The 14,845-nt window shown below is 38.8% G+C and overlaps 1 protein-coding gene across 3 annotated transcripts in view; it reads left to right on the top strand.

The window, feature by feature from the left end:
• LOC150087601 (ras GTPase-activating protein nGAP-like) overlaps positions 1–14,845 on the top strand; it is a 604,257-nt gene that overhangs the window by 160,116 nt on the left and 429,296 nt on the right. For all 3 annotated transcript variants that reach the window (XM_090369159.1, XM_090369157.1, XM_090369158.1), the window contains exon 4: positions 10,939–11,148. In XM_090369159.1, coding sequence (XP_090225285.1) covers positions 10,939–11,148 — 210 coding nt within the window. The remainder of the gene's footprint in view (positions 1–10,938; positions 11,149–14,845) is intronic.

Below are 14,845 nucleotides of genomic sequence, written 5' to 3'. Positions count from 1 at the left end.
GTGTGACATAAGCATAGGGAAATCAAAATTGAGAGTAGGAGTATGCTATAGGCCTAATGACTCTGATGAGTATAATAAGATATTGTACAGGGAAATAGAGTGGGCCAGTAAATCAGAGAGTCTTATAATGGGGGACTTTAATTTCCCAGATATTGACTGGAATTTGTGGGTTGGTCACTCGCACACTAGCAAGGCTTTTGTGGATTTATTGGATGATTGTTTTCTACATCAGCATGTTCGTGAGGCAACAAGAGGGAGCAATACTCTTGATCTGATTATCAGTAGTGATTCTTCATGCATTAAGAACCTGCAGATAAATGAACCACTAGGTGGCAGTGATCACAGTGTGTTGAAGTGGGATTTACTCAAGGAGGTAACTACCATTAGAGGTAAAGGGAAGGGTTTTTGTTTTCGTAAAGGCGACTATGATGGTCTCAGACAGTATTTAAATTCTATACAGTGGGACCAACTGATGATGTTACCAACAGCAAACTCAAAATGGGAAGCATTCAAGGAACTAATCTTGGAGGCTACCAGGTTTTACATACCAACTAAGAAATATTGTTCAAGGTTTAGGCCTAAATGGTTGTCAGATGAACTAATGAGACATGTGGCAGAGAAGAAAAATGCATGGGATACATACAAATTAATGGGTGACATGGAAGCCTATGATAGATATAAGTTGGTCTGTAACCAAGTCACAAAGGAGATTAGGCAGGCAAAGGCAGACTATGAAAAATCCTTGGCAAAGGATGCAAAGAAAAACAGAAAAGAGTTCTTTACATACTTGAACTCGAAAAGGAAAGGGATGAATCAGATTGGTCCACTGGATATTGATGGTTCAACAGTTGAGGATCCTGCTCAGGTGGCTAACAATCTAAACGAGTATTTTGCATCTACATTCACGCATGAGGAGTTATTCAGGAAGGAGAATGATGTAGGTAAAGTAAACATTGGCAGTGAGCTGGATGATTTTGTAATAACTGAGAGGAAAGTGGAGGAGAGATTGTTGAGGATAAACATAAAAAAGGCACCTGGGGTGGATGGGATCTATCCAGTTATATTAAAGGAGGCAGCAAAGGAAGTATGCAAACCCCTAGCCATAATTATGAGAGCTTCTTTGGACTCAGGGGAGGTACCCATAGACTGGAGATGTGCAAATGTAATCACAAAGGAGGATCAAAGGCTGACACAAGTAATTATAGACCTGTTAGTTTAACTTCTGTTCCAGGTAAATTAATGGAGGCACTGGTTAAAGAAGCACTGCAGGATCATCTAGACAAGAATTCAGTTATAGCTCAGACGCAGCATGGTTTTGTTAAGGGCAGGTCTTGCCTGACCAATTTGATTGGATACTATGATGTAGTCACAAAAGAACTGGATGCAGGGAATAACTTTGATATTATATATTTGGATCTTAGAAAGGCTTTTGATACTGTTGCACATGGAAGACTGCTGCACAAATTGGAGCAGTGTGGCATTGGAGGCAAATTGGTGCTATGGATAAGGGGATGGTTGAGTGGCAGAAGACAGAGAGTGGTAATCAATGGACACTGCTAAACGTGGACTAATGTTATTAGTGGAGTTCCTCAAGGTTCAGTGTTGGGTCCGTTGTTGTTTTCGGTGTTTATGAATGATATTGATGATGGGATATCAAGTTTAATGTCCAAGTTTGCAGATGATACAAAGGTTGGCAGGGTCGTTAAGGACAATACTGACGCTATGCTGCTGCAACAGGATCTGGAAAGGTTGAACAGATGGGCTGAGAGGTGGCAAATGAGGTTTAACATCGACAAATGTAAAGTGCTGCATATGGGAAACAGTAACCCCAGAGCAACGTATCAACTCTGCGGTACTACACTGACAGTGGTGGAGAATGAAAAGGACCTGGGGGTAATTGTGCAGGCAGATATGAAGTTCTCTGAGCAGTGCAGATGAGCTGCAAGAGTAGCTCATGGTGTCTTGTCAATGATATACAGGAATTTTTCTAGCAGGGATAAGGAGGTGATTATTCCCTTGTATAAGGCAATGGTAAGGCCACATCTTGAGTACTGTATACAGGTCTGGAGGCCTCATTTCAAGAAGGATGTAGAGCTGTTGGAATGGGTACAGAGAAGGGCAACAAGATTAGTAAATGGAACAAAGGGTTGCTCTTACGAAGAAAGGCTTAAGTTTTGCAAATTACAGAGTTTGGAGACTAGGCACCGGCGAGGTGATCTGATAGAGGTGTATAAGGCTTTGAATGGTTTGAGCATGCTCAATGCCAATGGGATTCTTCATCTTTCTCAGAATAATCACCTCAGAGGGCATAAATTCAAATTGAGGAAGGACGGATGTCGGATAGATGTGCGGAAATTTGCCTTTGGCCAGCGGGTGGTTGGTTGGTGGAACTGACTTCCATCACTTGCTGTTGAAGTTGATAGCCTAAACAAATTTAAAGCTTAACTGGACAGGTATTTCGAACGAACGGAGGGGTGAAATGGGAGTGGTTTTTTTTTTTTTTTTTTTGGCTGATGCTGAATAAGCTTGCTTTCTTGCATCATATGCCTCTGCTAATGCTAATGCTAAAAACATCTCATACTGAGCTCCATTAATCAGTGTTACTCTTGTTCTTTAGATGGGAAAGGCAGTGGACTTAAGCGAGTTTGACAAAGGCTAAATTGTAATGGCCAGATGACTGGGTCAGAGCATATCCAAAACGGCACAGCTGGTGGGGTGCTCACAGTCAGCCATGGTTAGCACCTACCAAAAGTTGTCCGAGGAAGGAAAACTCACAAACCGCCAGCAAGGTGTTGGACGACCATGGCTCATTGATGCTCAAGGTGAACAAAGGCTCTCCCGGATGGTACGTGGCAACAGAAGGGTGACTGTGGTGCAACTAGCCGGTAATTGGAATGTTGGTGATGGGAGTAATGTGTCACAACACACAATACATCGAACCCTGCTGCAAATTGGGCTGCGTAGCCGCAGGCCACTCCTAGTGCCCATACTAACCACGGTTTACGGGCAACAGCGCCTACAATGGGCACGCAAGCATCGAAACTGGACCTTGAGTGATTGGAAAAAGGTCATCTGGTCCGATGAATCACGTTTCCTGTTGCACCATGTGGACAGCCAGGTACGTGTGCATCGTTTACCTGGGGAAAGTGATGGCACCTGGATGCACTGTGGGAAGAAAACAAAGCCGGTGGCGGCGGCGTCATTCTTTGGGCGATGTACTGCTTGAATACCCTGGGTCCAGTCATCCATATGCCAAGCACTCCGACATCTACCACCTACCTAAACATCATTGCTGACCAGGTACACCCTTTCATGGCTATGGTATTCCTCTCTGACGGTGCTGTCTTTCAGCAGGATAATGCGCCATGCCACACCACCCGGATTGTTCGAGACTGGTTCACGAAACATGAGGAAGACTTCCAGGTGTTGCCCTGGCCTCCAAATTCCTCAGACATCAGTCCCATCGAGCATGTGTGGTTTGTGTTGGAACAGCAACTCTGATCTGTGGAATCTCAACCACGGACCATACAGGAGTTAAAGAATCTGTTGGTTATGTGTTGGTACCAGATACCACAAGACACATTTAGAAATCTTGTAGCATCCATGCCTTGCCAGGTACAAGCTGTTTTGGTTGCACGTGGAGGACCAGCATCATATTAGGTAGGTTGTTATAATGTTTTGGCTCATTGGTGCATGTTATTAGGATAATTAAAACTATTTCTTAAACACTATTTACATTCAAAATTTCCCAAGAATTTAAACATTTTCAGAAGCTGGAAATCTCCCACTGTCACACACTATATTCTTGTATTGGCATATGTTATTAGTAGTGACAAATGATGTAAGAAAGCCAGCTTATACAGTAACAGAAAAAAAAAAAAAAAAAAACCTTCCCACATCACCTATCCATTGCTTCTTTAGTTTATTTAGTTCTTAACTGAATTCATTTAAACTGTCCACTTTTACAACAGATGGAAGTTTGTTCCAACAATCACCACCTGCTGGTTGAATGCAACTTCTACATATATATTCACAACCATCCTTCCTCAGTTTGAATTTATGCTTCTTTATGTGGAAAGTCTGAGCAAGAAGAAGAATCCTATCAGTATTGAGCTTGCTCAATTGATTCAAACCCTTAATCACCTCAGTCAGATCACCTCACAAATGCTTAGTCTCCTGATGCTGCAATTTGCTGAACTGTAATGTTTCTTCAGAAGAGCAACTGTTTGTTCCCCCTCAACAACCTTGTGGACCTTTTCTACACCTATTCTAGTGGAACGGGTTGATGAGATAATCACCTCCTTATCCCTGCTAGAAAATTCCTGTATATCATTGACAAAATGCTATGAGCTGTCCTGGTAGCCTATCTGCACTGCTCTCAGAGAATTTTGTATGTTATTGCACAGTTACTGTGGGTCTTTTTCATTTTCCATCATCCTGAGTGTAGTACCACAGTTGAGTGTTAATCTGAGATTGCTGCTACCCATATTCATAATCTTGCATTTGTCAATATTAAACTTCAATTGCCATTTTTCATCCCATCTGCTTAATTTTTCTATATCTTGTTGCAGTAGCATACTTTGATTACTGTCATTAACCATCATGAAAACCTTTTATCATCTGAAAACTGAGATGTAGCATGATATACCCTCATCAATATCATTAAAAAATATAGAAAACAAAAAAGGCTCCAGTACTGAAACCTGGCCGTGAACTCCACTAATACTGTTGAACATAAAAGGCTACTGTATAAATTCGAGAAGTGTGACATTAAGGGTAAATTACTACTTGGGATAAGCAGATGGTTGAGTGGGGGAGAGAGAGAGAGAGAGAGAGAGAGAGAGAGAGAGAGAGAGAGAGAGAGAGAGAGAGAGAGAGAGAGAGAGAGAGAGAGAGTGTGTGTTAGTAATAGATACTACTCCTCATAGACTAATATTATTTATTAGCAGAGCCCTCCAATTCACAATTCAGTGCTATCAAGAGTTTTGTAAAATCAGATATCAAGTCTTGGAGCAATGCAGACAGGTAGCCAGGACAGCTGATGGGATTTGTCAGTGATATACAAGAATTTTGTGAGGAAAAGGAAGTGATTATTCCATTGTACAAGACAGTGGGCTGCATCTTGAGTACTACATAAACATCTGGAGGTCTAATCTTAAGAAGGATGTAAATCTGCTGGAATTGGTGCAAAGAAGGGTGATGATGTTGAAGGGAACAAAAGGATAATCTTTCCATTAGTTCTGCAAATTGCAGCATCTAGAGACTAGGCAGCACCTGTGAGGTAATCTGTTGAGTTGGTTTTGGTTTTTATGTGTTGAATTGTTTGAGTGAACTCAGTGATTGATGACATTCTTGACTACACACTTGAGGTGACATAAATTCAAATTGAGAATGGATAACACCAAACAACAAATTTTGGGTCATATCTTGTTACAGAATGAAATCTTGTTACACGAAAATAAGGTTACTTTATAGATTTTGGGGTGCTAAACATGGAAATAATGCTTAAAATGGCAGATTGGATCTTGTTTTTGAAAAAAAGTAGTTTTTTTTTATTTATATAGCTTTCCACACTGATTTCTTGTTCTCATTAAGGAGAATGTAAATCTGAACTGTTCATTTCAGAACTGTTCATCTCTGAAAAGTTGCCTTATTTGTAGACCAATGAAAACATCTGCCTTAATCTTCTCTGTACTAAGTCTTGGAAATTTTTCTTGCAAGTATGTAAATGCAGGACTACTCACTTCCAAAGCCTTCATGAATTTTTTTATGACCCATAGTTTTATGTGGAGTGGTGGAAGCAGAACTTTATTTGGATCTACCAGAGGTTCAAATGCTACGTTCTTCATTCCAGATGTTAATGATTTTTGTTGAGGCCAATTCCTCTTCTCGTAGTGCATATCCTTGGCATGACTATTCCACTCACGGAGAAAGCAACAATACTTAGTGTAACCCTTTTGTAATCTTAATAAAATGGTGATTACCTTTAAATCACCAGATATCTGCCATTCATACTTCTGATAGTGCATGCCTAAGAGGACGTTCTCCATGTTTGTGTATGTTTATTTTTTGTGGACAGCATACGCAAGACGTATCGAAGGCAGCATGTTTCCATTGATTAATAACACAGCTCTAAGGCTAAACTTAGAAGTGTCTGTAAATAGACACTTCATTCACCATTCTTCTGGAACATGCCTCATGTTCATTACTGCCGTTAAACCGTCAACATCCTTACAAACAGAGTTCACCTTCTGTTTGATAGAATTTATCATAGTCTTTATTTTGAGTATGAAATGTTGTCACTTTTACAGAATGAACTAGACGATTCCACTGTTGTAACCTCGCGGCCAGAAGATCTGCCCTATTCTTTGGCAGTTCGAGATCCGTGACAGGCCTTTAAGCTTATTTCTGTGTTCTTATGTGGTTCAGAAGTATAAAGGTTTGAACAAAATGGTGGATCCCTTGATGTAGGCGGCTGCTGTACTACTTTGTGTATATCAAGTTGATGTTCATCAGTGTCTTCATCTTCATCAGAGTGTAGAAAAACTGTCAGGTGGTTCAGGAATAGGTAGCACTTCACCATGAGACACAGGAATTTCAGATGGTATATCTGGGTATGTCACTGTCCACTTTTTCTTCTTTGTCATCCCTTTTCTAATAGGAGGCATCATACAGAAGTAACAGCCTGTGACGTGATTTTTTGGCTCCCTACATATCGTGGGCACTGCGAAAGGCATAAAACGTCCACCTTAGGTGGATGGAGCTATCCAGTTATATTAAGGGAAGCAGCAAATGGCTTTTTTATGTTTTGATTTAATAATTTTTCTTCCACTTATGACATCAACATATAAACTATTGGTCAAGTGGACCAATATGATTCACTCCCTTCCTTTGAACGTTTACATAAGTCTGTGCTGTTTTTCTTTGCATCCTTTGCCAAAGTCTTCTCATCAACCCCAGGAACTCACATCCGGTAAGTATGGGCTTGGCACACCCAGGGTCCTGAGCTGGATATCATTATTCTTCTCTTTCTTGGTGATTCCTCTCTCACTCAGGGTTACTCGGAAATTTCTCTTGACTGGTGTAGCATGAGCCCCAAGCTTCCTTGCACTATATGGCTAATAATAATAATCTCCCTAAGCTTGCTTAACCTGCTTTGTGACTTGATTGTAGACTGTTTTATATATCTACTCTAGGCTTGTGTAATGCCTGATAATGTTAGAATTTGCTGTTGGTAAAATCAACAGTTGATCCCACTTTATATAATTTAAAAACTGTCCCAGACCATAGTTACATTTACAGGTCTTTCCCTCTACCCTTACAGTAGTTATAAATCTCCTATCAGTACGCTGTGATCAATAACACCCAGTATGTCTTTTATATGTAGATTCTTAATACATGAAGAACGCTGCTGATAATCACATGAAAAATATTATTTTCTCATGTTATATTCTCTAAAATGCTGATGTAAAAAAACAGTCATCCAATAAATCCCCAAAGTATTGCTACTTTGTCAGTAACGAACCAACAAGTTCCAGTCAGTACCGTTAAGTTAAAATCTTTTATGCCCAAGTGACACCACATCTCCAATATCCCTACAATGTCCATATTTAATTACGTAACTAATACTTCAAATTCATCAAATTTATTTATTATGCTCCTTGCATTAATGTACATTGCAAGTATACATGCACTTGTTCATACTGTTAGTTATCATAACACAGCCCACGTAGTTACTTGTTCCATGAGGACGTCCACCCAGCAGTCCTGAAGTCCCTGACACTTGCTTTCCGGGCTGCTGCATATTTTGATAAAAGCAGTGTAAGAATCACTTACATTTCTGCCTGCAGCTGTTTTTAATATATTAGTTTGTGTATCCTCCTAAGCTAGCTGTTTTATGATGCACCTGACATTGTCTCGATAGCATCAGCAAATATTCTTGCACCCCTTCTATTTAAGTGTATCCCAATCCTATAAAAACAGCCTCCTGCGTTTATCCCAGGCTGAGAAAAATTGAACCCCATGAGCCTTGCACCATCTGAACCAGTGCTGAATCGATTGGCAAGGCTCTCACTCTTTCCTATCATGTCTATTCAGAACTGCAGATGCTTTTAATCCTAACTTACAATTTTTTTCAACATTTCCCTGTACTTGTTAAGTAAGTCTTCAGATTGCCTACTCTTAAATATTATTAGTGCCAACATGTATAACAGTATGACCTTTCATGCTATTAAGTGATATATGCACTACATCTTTTTCCTCTGTCAGACTTACTCATGCCCAATTTCACCTATTGTTTTTGTAGAATATATTTCCTGTTTCCCTGACAATAGAGTCACTGGCAATATACACCTCCTGTGGGACCTGTGTATTGTGCCTTGGGGATTGCTGCTGTGTTCTTTAAGCTCTAATAAACACCAATCAAAACTCTGAGTTTGTGCTTAATTTCCTCATACTCTTTGCACTGAACATACAAAGAAATCCTTCTTGGCTCTATCATGGCCTTTTCCACTGAATCTTTTTTTTTATGAAAACCTCAAACACAAGAGGTATTAGAATCTATAGTACTATGCATGGATTGGAGGTTGAGAAGATGAAAGAAGATATTTGTTGACACTAGACTTGAACTTCTGTAGATTGCAATTTTCAGGAAATACATAAGAAGGAAGGCTGTTCCAGAAAACAGAAGAAGAAAAGTTGGTTCTGTGAGTTTGAAGTTGGACATTAAAAGGATATTGACTTGTTTCAGCATGTGTTTTAGAAAAGAGAGCAGGGATTATAGAAGCCAATTCAGAACAGTGCCCATGGAAGTATCTATAGAAAAGGCATGCAGCAGAACTGCAAACATTGAACATGTAGCACCTTTTGTAAGGCCATGAATTGTAGGAGAGCTGCTCTCTTCAGACCTGCCCCCACCCTGAGTCACAGCACTCCCATTCCTTTGTTGACTTGGTGCATTATGGTCTAAGCTGTCAATGCGCTATAAAAAATGAAACCAGCCATACCTGTTTCTTTGAGCACTTTTTTTTACTGCTGTAGTCTGAGGCATGATTTCCATTTAAATTCAACTTAATTTGAGAATACTACATTAAACTAATGGATCCCTGAATCCAAATAAATACCATTCTGTTGTGCTATTTCTTGTATTCCTCTATCTTGTGAACTCCACTGGTCATCCCAGAGTATAAAAAGAAAATTTGTTTATTATTTATAATAACTGCACTGTTTCTATTTACAGGTTGTGCAGTGGTAATATGTATTATGCTAGCAAGTTTATGTTATTATATATATTGCACTATCAAGTTTATGTTATATGTATTATGCTGTACCATTCATAAAGTTATAAATAGTTATAGTAAAGCCATACTAGATAATAAAATTTCTTAACTTATAACAAAAAAATATACCAACCTATGTTATTAGAACCTTTGAGCTACTTATTTACCACAATTAAAATACTACAATTCCAGTAACCATGTACTACATTGTTATCATTTTGTGTTTCATGTTGAAGTTTGCTGCATTCTGACAGTGATATATAGGAGCTTTGCTAGTAAAGACAGAGAGGAGATTAAACTACGAGGAGCAGTACGAAAGTAATGCCTCCTATTTTTCCCTCAGAAAATTTAATTCCTACAACTATGCCTTTTACATCAATTAATCCTCAATCATTAATAAACACACTGTTATTTTTCCACAAAAGCACCATCATTTTGAAGCTGCTGTATTCCAATCCTGTAAAAGTCCTTACTCTTGAACCGGAGGGCTTCATGAACACAGTGCTTGAACTGGCCATTGTCCACAAAATGGATTTTTATGGAGTTCATCCTTCAGTGGGTCAAAGAGGTGATAGTCAGAAGGTGCAAGATCCTGGTTATGAGAGGGGTGAGGAAGAACGGTGAAACCCAGTTTTGCAATGTCTTCCACAGATGACTTTCTGGGCTTCTTTGTGCTCCTGTGTCAGAATTTTCAGGACCTACCTGCCACAAACCTTGTTGTAGCCTAGTTCCTTTATGATGGTTACACAGCAGGTTTCCCTATACATACTATATCACATCACACAATTTGCATGTTGTGATGCAGCGGTCCTCTTTGGTCAGTGCGTCGATCCACCTCTTGTTGTCTGTTATCACTGACGTTATTGGCCGGCTGCTTTGGGGCTTGTCAACAATGTTACTTTCCCCCACTCTTAAAGTGTCTTACCCAATGTCTAACTGTACTCACAATCTAGAATATTGTCACCATTAACATTTTTGAGATGTGTATGGATTTCAATAGGTGTCACTTTTTCTTAGGTAAGAAATTCAATCATCACGCATATCTGTAACATCCACCATTTTGAACTATCTGTGTGCTGTATTCACAAGACCGATCACAGCACCACTCAGTATGGTGAACTAGAGACCTCTAGTGATCACTCAGTTACACATGAAATGATCTATGGCACCACATTTGAAAGCAAAAATTTAGGAGGCATTACTTTCGTACCAGTCCTCGTATTATATAAAGTAATGTGCAGTAAGGTTACATCTTGAATATTTCATGGAAGATAGGAAACAACATTTTAGGAATGAGAAAAGCTATAATATTGGTTAGGGAAACAAAGGGATGTTTTTATCAAGAGAGACTTGTCTTCTATAAGTTCTGTGTGACAACATTTGGAAACTGGGGAATTGCAGGATGACTGCACAAAGGTGTTTAAGGCATTAAATTACAATGAAAATGTTAAATTGAGGGAATAATTATAGAATAAATATTACATCCAATTTTTTCTTTCCTTTTTTTTGCTATTACTTATGCTTGCTTTCTTTCTCCACTATTTTTCCAATAGTAATCTTGGAGAACCAAGTTTTTTTTTTTAATCTGGAATAAACAATATGTACAATCATATATACAAATATATATATATGGCTGTGTGTGTGTATTTTATATTTTCAGTGTCAATCCTGCACAGATGCGGACAGCCCATTCTCATGAATCACTTCTCCAATCAAGTTCCAGTCTCCTATCTACAGACATCATTGGGGATGATGTGACTGATACCCATGATTCCAATGGATCTAATCACAGATTTCACTTTCATCGGATATCTGATAACAATATGGAAAATTCAGATGATGTAGATAAAAATGACAGTTGGATCCATAGGTGAATATATGATTTAAGTTATATACAAGTGCTTTTATATCACTGCTCAAAGAAATAAAGATGAACTAATGGTCTAATTTGGGATAATAGGATAACAAAACTATAAAGTTCCAATTAACAAACATAATGCAAAAATTAAAATCATTATTTTATACTAAACTTATTACAACTTATTTTTCATTGTATTTGACCTTAATTTTACTTATTAATATGTTAACTATTTTCAGCATTATTAATATGTTCACTACCAGTTTACTAATGTCTCTTAGAATCCTCATATCTCGATATGGGTTGACTAACATCTAATCAATTTAAAGATCTGCTTTGAAGCCCCGACTATCTAGCATTGAAAGGCATTTTGTTTGGATTGTGTTAGTCTTGTGACTTGCAGACAAGCAACATAGAAAAAGTAACTGGCTTGGTTTTTTGAAATAATAGTAATAGAGGCATGTGATGCAAGAAAGCAAGCCTATTTAGCATCAGCTAAAAAAAAAAAAAAAAAAAATTCGCACAACCATTCCCTCTAATGTTTATTCAGTTTCTCTTTAATTTATTTCAGCTATTAACGTCCACAATGACAGATAGAAGTTTGTTCCAACAATTAACCACTCACTGGCTAAAGGCAAATTTCCGCACATCTATTCTGAAACTTTCTTTATTCAATTTGAATTTATGCCGCCTTAGGTTCATAATCTGAGTAAGTGGAAGAATCCCATCAGAATTCAGCATGCTCAACCCATTCCAGGCCTTATACACCTCAATCAGATAACACGCAGGTGCCTAGTCTCCAGGCACTGCAATTTTACGATTAGCATTAGTAAAGGCATATGATGCAAGAAACCAAAATTTATACAGCATCAGCCAAAAAAAAAAAAAAAAAAAAAATGCTCCCAACACAGAAGCCTATGATAGAAATATCATAGGCTTCTGTGTTACAAGTTAATTTATATGTATCCCATGCATTTTTCTTCTCTGCCATATGTCTCATTAGTTCATCTGGCAACCATTTAGGCCTAAACCTTGAACAATATTTCTTAGTTGGTATGTAGAGCCTAGTAGCTTCCAAGATAAATTCTTTGAATGCTTCCCATTTTGAATTTATTATTGGTAACATCATCAGTTGCTTCCACCGTATAGAATTCAAATAGTGTCTCAGACCACCGTAATCGCCTTTACGAAAGCAAAAACATTTCCCTTTACCCCTGATGGTAGTTGCCTCTTTGAGTAAATCCCACTTCAGCACACTGTGATCACTGCCACCTAGTGGTTCCTTTATCTACAGATTCTTAATGCATGAAGAATCACTACTGATAATCAGATCAAGAGTATTACTCCCTCTCGTTGCCTCCCAAACATGCTGATGTTAGAAAACAATCAAAAGCCTTGCTAGTGTGTGAGTGACCAACCCACAAATTCCAGTCAATATCTGGAAATTAAAATCCCCCCATTATAAGACTCTCTGATTTACTGGCCCACTCTATTTCCCTCTACAGTTCCTTATTATACTCATCAGAGTCATTAGGCTTATAACAAACACATGCCTACTCTCAATTTTGATCTCCCAATGCTTATGTCACACCAAACTGACTCGACACTGCACTGTCCAGCGATGTTGATTGGCTTCACTTCCTTCAATTTTATGTGTTTCTTAACTAATAGCATAACCCTCCTCCCTTCCTATCCTGTCTATCATTCCTGTACCCATTGTACTCCCCAAATTCCAGTTCTGCATTCCTTATATCTGTGGAATTTGCAGAACTTAACCCTCTCTTGCACAGTGGATCCCTCTATTCTCCTCACCAATCTTGTTGCCCTTCTCTGTACACGCTCAAGCAAATTTACATCCTTCCTAAAATGAGGCCTCCAGACCTGTATGCAGTACTCAAGGCATGGCCTGACCATTGCCTTATACAAAGGGACAATTCCCTGCTAGCAAAATTCCTGTATATCATTGACAAAACCCGATGACCTGCTCTTACAGCCTGTCTACATTGCTTAGAAAACTTCATATCTGACTGCACAATTACTCCCAGGTCTTTTTCATTTTCTACCACCCTAAGTGTAGTACCACACAGTTCGAACATTCCTCTAGGGTTACTTCTGTCCATATGCAGTACTTTGCATTTGTTAATGTTAAACTTCAGTTGCCACGTCTCACCCCATCTGCCCATATTTTCTAGATCCTGTTGCAGTAGCACACTGCCATTACTGTCATTAACAATCCTGCCAACCTTTGTATCATCTGCAAACTTTGACACTACGTCTGATATACATTCATCAATTCATTGATAAATATACAAAACAACAGTGGGCAGATGGGCTGAGAAGTGGCAACTGAAGTTTAACATTGACAAATGCAAAGTACTGCATATGGAAAGTACTTCCATGCATAACAGTGTCAAAAGCTTTCCTGAAATCGAAATATATGATATCAAAATTATTTTTTGCATCCAGTTCCTTTGTTATCACATCATACTATCCAATCAAATTTGTCAGACAAGACTTTCCCTTAACAAACCCATGCTGTGCCTGAATTATAGCTGCAGCCATAGTCTAAATGATCCTGCAATTCAATCTTTAAACAGTGACTCCATTATTTTACCCGGAACAGAAGTTAAACTAACTGTAATTACTCGAGTCACTCCTCGATCCCCCTTTGTGAATTGGGGGATACATTTGCATATCTCCAATCCGTGGGGACCTCCCCTGAGTCCAAGGATGCTCTCATAATTATAGCTAAGGGTTTGCTTAGTTCCTTTTCTGCCTCCTATAGTATAACTGGTTAGAAAACATCCACCTCAGGTGCATTTCTTATGTTTAACTTCAACGATTTCTCCTCCACTTTGCTCTCAGAATTCTATTATTACAGAATCATTTAAACTCCCTGTTAGAGTTCGATAAACATCTGGTCCTCCCCACTCGATATCAAGTGGACCAATCTGATTCATCCCCTTCCTTTTAGAGTTTATATATTTTTCTTTTAGAGGTTATATATATATTGAGGAAATATTGTTCAAGATTTAGGCCTAAATGGTTGTCAGATGAACTAATGAGACATGTCAGATGAACTAATGCAATTCTGCCCAGACACGATAGGAGGGAGTATATGATGAGAGCCTTATCGATCAATTTGGCCCTGGAAAGATGTGCAAGGTTCAAGGGGTAGAATTTTTTTCAGCCTGGACTGTACTTGTTAACAGGAGAGATTGCTTCTACAGGGATGGGATACACTTAAATAGAAAGGGTGCAAGAATATTTGCTGATGCTATCGAGGCAGTGTTAGGTGGGTCGGAAAACTGCTAGCTTGGGGGTAGACAAAGACTAATAGATTAACAGTAGCCACTGGCAGAGGTGAAAGAGATTATTGTACTGCTTCTATTGGAATGAGCAGAAGCCTGAAAAACAAGATGCAGGATATTTCAGAGACTGCTGGAAGTCATTGCGGTACAAGTAAATACATGGGTTGAGTTAGGGTAACTAAGAATAGAAACAGGTGCATGTATACTTGCGTGTACACCAATGCTAGGAGTTTAGTAAATAAATTTGATGAATTTGAGGTATTGCTCAAAACAACAAAGGCAGATATTGTTGGGTTATCAGAGACATGGAGTCACACAGATATAAGGAATGCTGAACTGGAATTTGGGGAGTACAATGTCTACAGAAAGGATAGACAGGATAGGAAGGGAGGAGGGGT

The sequence above is a fragment of the Mastigoproctus giganteus genome, chromosome 3 (genome assembly GCF_048544385.1).
Source record: "Mastigoproctus giganteus isolate SK-2022 chromosome 3, ASM4854438v1, whole genome shotgun sequence".
In the NCBI taxonomy this organism is placed as follows: domain Eukaryota; kingdom Metazoa; phylum Arthropoda; class Arachnida; order Uropygi; family Thelyphonidae; genus Mastigoproctus; species Mastigoproctus giganteus.
Note: the sequence above shows the minus strand (reverse complement) of the source record. Positions and strands in the feature narration are given on the sequence as shown.